At 51.0% G+C, this 5,000-nt stretch overlaps 1 protein-coding gene across 2 annotated transcripts in view; it reads right to left on the bottom strand.

The window, feature by feature from the left end:
• LOC118316962 (cadherin-4-like) overlaps positions 1-5,000 on the bottom strand; it is a 192,925-nt gene that overhangs the window by 673 nt on the left and 187,252 nt on the right. For both annotated transcript variants that reach the window (XM_035645296.2, XM_035645294.2), the window contains 5 exons: positions 4,081-4,320; positions 3,749-3,985; positions 1,673-1,812; positions 1,391-1,555; positions 1-195 (listed from right to left, as the gene is read on the bottom strand). The exon at positions 1-195 is cut by the window's left edge and continues 673 nt beyond it. In XM_035645296.2, the coding sequence (XP_035501189.2) occupies positions 1-195; positions 1,391-1,555; positions 1,673-1,812; positions 3,749-3,985; positions 4,081-4,320 (977 nt within the window). The remainder of the gene's footprint in view (positions 196-1,390; positions 1,556-1,672; positions 1,813-3,748; positions 3,986-4,080; positions 4,321-5,000) is intronic.

The following is a 5,000-nucleotide window of genomic DNA, read 5'->3' as shown; positions in this document are numbered from 1 at the left end:
CCCTCCGCCGTACATGTCGGCCAGCTTCTTGAAGCGCGGGCCCCAGTCGTTGAGGTAGTCATAGTCCTGGTCCCCCGAGCTGGAGGAGTTGAGCGAGCTGACGGAGCCGGCGGTGGAGCCGCTGCCCTCGTAGTCGAACACCAGCAGGGAGTCGTAGGGCGGCGCGGTGGGGTCGTTGTCCGCCGCCCGCAGACCCTGGGACGGGGGGGGGGGGGGGGGGGGGGGGGGGGACGGGGGGGGGGAGGAAGGAGAGCGCGCACGTCAGTTCTCACATTGCTACGATGTACAAGTTGGACACCGCGAGTGAGTTGGACTGAATATTTACTGTCGATTACTCACTGTCATCATACACGTGCGCTTATCTACAAATGTAAAACGATGCGTCGTATTTGACATGCTGATGTTGTCTCATGACACATGTTACAGGAGATAAATCACGCGTGTTTGCAGCGGCTGCTTTCCGACATTCATCGACTCCATCTTTGTCGCATCCTTCGTTCGGTCTCATGTCCACTTGAAAAACATGTACGCATCTTTAAAAAAATGAGCAGCATTTAGCATTAGCTTTTAAAAGCATACAAATTGAAGGCTTGGCCTCATTTCTGTAACACGTAGTGTGCAGATCTGCCTGCAATAAACCTTAATGCATCAATAAGCACGTTTCACGTGTGTAAATGCATCAAGAAGAAGCTGCTCCTTTCGTGCGCTCAAACCGTCATCATCAGTGTTCCGTTATGTTTTATTATAAATGAGATGTGTGAAGTGGTCCGTATATGTTTTACTTGTTCCTACAATGATAATATATATATATATATATATATATATATACGGCGTCGACCTTGAGGTGAAACAGAAGAAACAGAGAGAAGGGAATTTAACTTCATCCACTTCACGTACGAGAAGAGCGAAAAAAGCCTCCGGCTGCAGCGACAAGTTCACCGTGTTCGTCTTTTCTTCTTTTTTTTTTAATCAGACTGAGGGGGGAACTTAACAGGTGAGTGAGAGGGAGAGAGAGAGAGAGAGAGGGAGAGAGAGAGAGAGAGAGAGAGAGAGGGATAGAGAGAGTCAGGGCTGGTTGGATCAAAGCTGAACAGCTGCTGAGCCCTCGAGTGTGACTGTGTTGTCACTCGACTGTCAATCAGCATTTTCCAGCAGCAGTGTTCTGACGCTGCAGTGTGAGTGTGTGTGTGTGTGTGTTTGTGTGTGTGTGTGTGTGTGCCTGGAGTTGACATATTGAACAACATCCAGAAATGAGTGATCACATTAAACATCGTCGTGAGTAAAGAAAAAAAAAAGGCCAGTTGACTGTGAGAGAAACAACATAGAGGCTGTTGAGCTCTCGTGTGTGTGTGTGTGTGTGTGTGTGTGTGTGTGTGCGCGTGTCTGTCACCTCGTGGATGAAGTCTCCGATGTCTCCAGGATGTGGTACGACGGGTCTGATCGGATACTGGGACTCGGGGATGACGGGGCGCTCGTCCACCCTGCGGACGCCCGGCGGCTTGCTGATGATGTGCTCCAGGGAGTCGGGCTGCTGCAGCTGGCTCAGGTCGTAGTCCTGCGCGGCCACAAGGGGGCGGGGCGGATGTGAGCGGGGTCGGAGGTCGACGTGCAGGAGAAGCATGTGCGCGCGTGTGTGCGCGCGCGTGTGTGTGTGTGTCTCGGGTTCCCTCACCTGGTCCTCCTCTCCTCCTCCCTCCTCGTCGTATTTGAGGATGTTGTCCCGGACGTCGTCTTCGGGGTCGATCAGCAGCTGCTTGGTCTGACGCTCCTTCTCCCGCCGCTTGATCCACATCACGAACAGCAGCACCATGCCTGCAACACACGACACAACCGTAGTACACACAACCTGCGTCACAACAACACAGAACAAAAACGGACCATTACATTCGACTCCCGTCGCTAACAAGACTGCACGAGTCCACAGCTGAGGAGCTCCCTGCGACAGTAACATGCTCACAAGTGGCAAGTTTACCATTAAAGCTACAGTGTGTAATATTTAGAAGAACTTATTCTCAGAAATTGAATATATTGTCCATAACTATGCGTTCATATACGTATAATCACTATGTTTTTTTTTTGTTAAAAGTCACATGAGGTGGACCCGACCTCCGTGTGAGTCGCCATGTTTGCTACGTCGTGTTGAATACGGTTGTCGCACAAAACGGTTCCAGAATACGTCGCGTTGAATTTTCAGACGCTGCCCGGAAACCGGAAATGGAATCAGCGGTGCGCCGCCATAAAGTGTCCCCTGCCGGGTGCTTAGTCGGTTACACACTGGGGCTTTAAGTGAGTGTGATATTTCACATGTTCACATCACATCCTAGTTGAGCATCTCAGCGTGGTCGCATACTGATTAGCACTAGCCTGGTGACCCAGATGAATTCTGGGAGATCATTTACATTAGCTCTGCCAGACTCTGTGTCTGGACCGCCTCCGCTGGGAAGTGATTATCTGATGATGGGCGGAGTTTATAAGCGACTTTTGTAAACCGCCGACGAACGAGAATTTGACAAAAAGTAACAGATATTTTCACGTCTCCCACAAAAACAGCATCAGTGGTTCACAGGCATTGTGGGATCGTCATCACAGACATCACAGACATCACAGACATCTCTCTGCTCTCGTCTGTTGACATTTTGGCGTCGCTCAACAGACGCCACATGATTCGTTGCTCTTACTGGTCGTACATCTGTCCGGAGGCGTTTTGGTCTGCATCTGTTGGTTAAAACGCCTCTTGGAAGTCGAAAATGAAGCGAGAGGTCCCAGACTAATACGCATTTGATAACGCATTATGGTATTTTCCTTATGTGTATTGTATTTTGCTCTACTTTCCTCGCAGGTATTCATGTACTCACTACGTACTAACTTAGTACTTACATCCTTTCCGATGGGTACTTTCTTAGTACGTAGATTGTATTACCATCTAATTTCCTAGTACGTTTCCATAGGTAATAACTTAGTAATTACTATAAAGTTATTTTTGGTTCTTTCATAGTTACTATATTTTGTTACCGTCTAGTATCTTAGTAAATAGCAGGTAATTAGCGGACTGTAAAATAAAGGGTTTACCAAAGTACCTCGAGCCATGACACAAAATAAACTATACTTGCAAGTACACTAAAAGTTTCCTCCCTTCGCTCGAGATGGAAAAAAAAAAATTCAGAGAAGAGCACAGGGTTGCACACAGGCGACAGTAGCCTCACATGACGTAATCACACCAAACGTTACAGTAACGACGACTGTGACAAGAATCCTGTACCGGATGTGTGTTTGATGAGGCCGCGACGTGTGCGACCACAGTCGCGGCCTCTCTCCCGACCTTTTGCATAGTTTTTCATGTCCTGGACAGAAAAACAGTGATATAATCCTGACATACACACTGTGACTAGTGTTGTATAGAACAGTTTTCAATCTTTCAGCTGCAACAAACAAAACAAAACAAAAAGCCAACGGGCTCGAAGTGGATCCTCTGGCAGAGACGGACACGAGCGAGATATTCCCTCTGCCGGGGGAGAGAAAGAAACAACCAGCGGCGGAGACGTTCATCCATTATACAAACTGTTGTTGGTGTTGTTGTATTACAGCCTGCTAAATGTTTAATGGCTGCACCCTAAACTGGACTAGTTTGGCAGAGAGGAAAAATCAATGGCGATCGCAGGCGTCCCGTACTTTTTGCATTGTGCTCGTGCGTGTGTGTGTGTGTGTGTGTGTGTGTGTGTAGATGAACGTGGACGTCCTCCCCACTCACTGAGCAGTATGATGATGCAGATGAGGATGGAGATGATGGCGCCGGTCCCCAGGCCGGCGGCCGCCACGGCCCCCAGGGTGGTGCAGTCGCCGTTCTCGTCGCAGGGACACACCTTGACCTTGATGACCGACCTGTTGGACAGAGGGGGGTTCCCCGAGTCCGACACGACCACGGGCACCTCGTACACCCCGGGCTCCAGGTAGATCTGGTAGCGCAGGCCCAGACGGGCGAAGTCGCCTTTTCGGGGGAAGAGGGGAGAGAAACGGTCACGGGATGTTACTCCAACATTTCACTACGTATGTCCCCCCCCCCCCCCCCGGCGCCGTACTCACCGCTGATCCGAGAGATGGTCCAGTTGCGCCGGATGCTGCCGGGGAAGCTGGCGAGCTCGAAGATGAACGGCCCGGCGTTGGGGTCGGTGTCGGCGTCGGCCGCGGTGATGTTGACGCCGTTGACGTTGCGGTTGACCCTCTCGCAGATCTGGGACTCCTTGGGCACGAGCGCCGGCGGGTTGTCGTTGATGTCTATCAGGTAGATCTGCAGCGTGCCCGTGCCACTGGCCGCGGGCGAGCCTGGGAGCAGAGAGGGAGCGAGCGGGAGGGGGGGGAGAGAACGTCGCGTCATGACCAGAGGGAAGAGGCGACAAAGGCAGCAAAGGGTGAAACGGACGAGGGCGACGCGTGCAGGAGATTTTCTGCCATTGACAGAAAATCCTTCTGGCATTCGCGCCTCACAGCTCCTGTTTTTTTTCCCCGCCTCACGCTAAAAACTGCAACCGTCACCGCCAGACGGCGAGGCGGCGTTCGTACGGTAATGATGACTGTAACACAGTCAAACGAACCCCTGTGTGTGTGTGTGTGTGTGTGTGTGTGTGTGTGTGTGTGTGTGTTTACACTCGTCAGTCGCTGACAGGCTCCGCTGTCTGTCTGCGACGCAACAATGTGAAGCGAGATGGACGTTCTCATCGCACAAACTCGGCCTCCTTCTCTCACACACACACACACACACACACACACACACGTGTCTTAAATAAAAACACTCGTATGCTCAAACTCTGCGTCTGTGTGCACAGAGAACATCCACACGACTCCACGTGCAACGGAACGGTTCTTCAGAACGACAGTTTCCATTAAAGCCTTAAGGTCCGCAGCTCTTACAGTGACGTTTTACCTTTACCATTAAAAACAGTGTGAAGCCGCCGCGGCTCGCGTAACCGACTCCATTCAACGTACACGTTGAACGTGTCTTCAGA

The sequence above is a fragment of the Scophthalmus maximus genome, chromosome 3, assembly GCF_022379125.1.
Source record: "Scophthalmus maximus strain ysfricsl-2021 chromosome 3, ASM2237912v1, whole genome shotgun sequence".
NCBI classification, from domain to species: domain Eukaryota; kingdom Metazoa; phylum Chordata; class Actinopteri; order Pleuronectiformes; family Scophthalmidae; genus Scophthalmus; species Scophthalmus maximus.
This window is presented reverse-complemented; position numbering and strand designations above follow the sequence as displayed.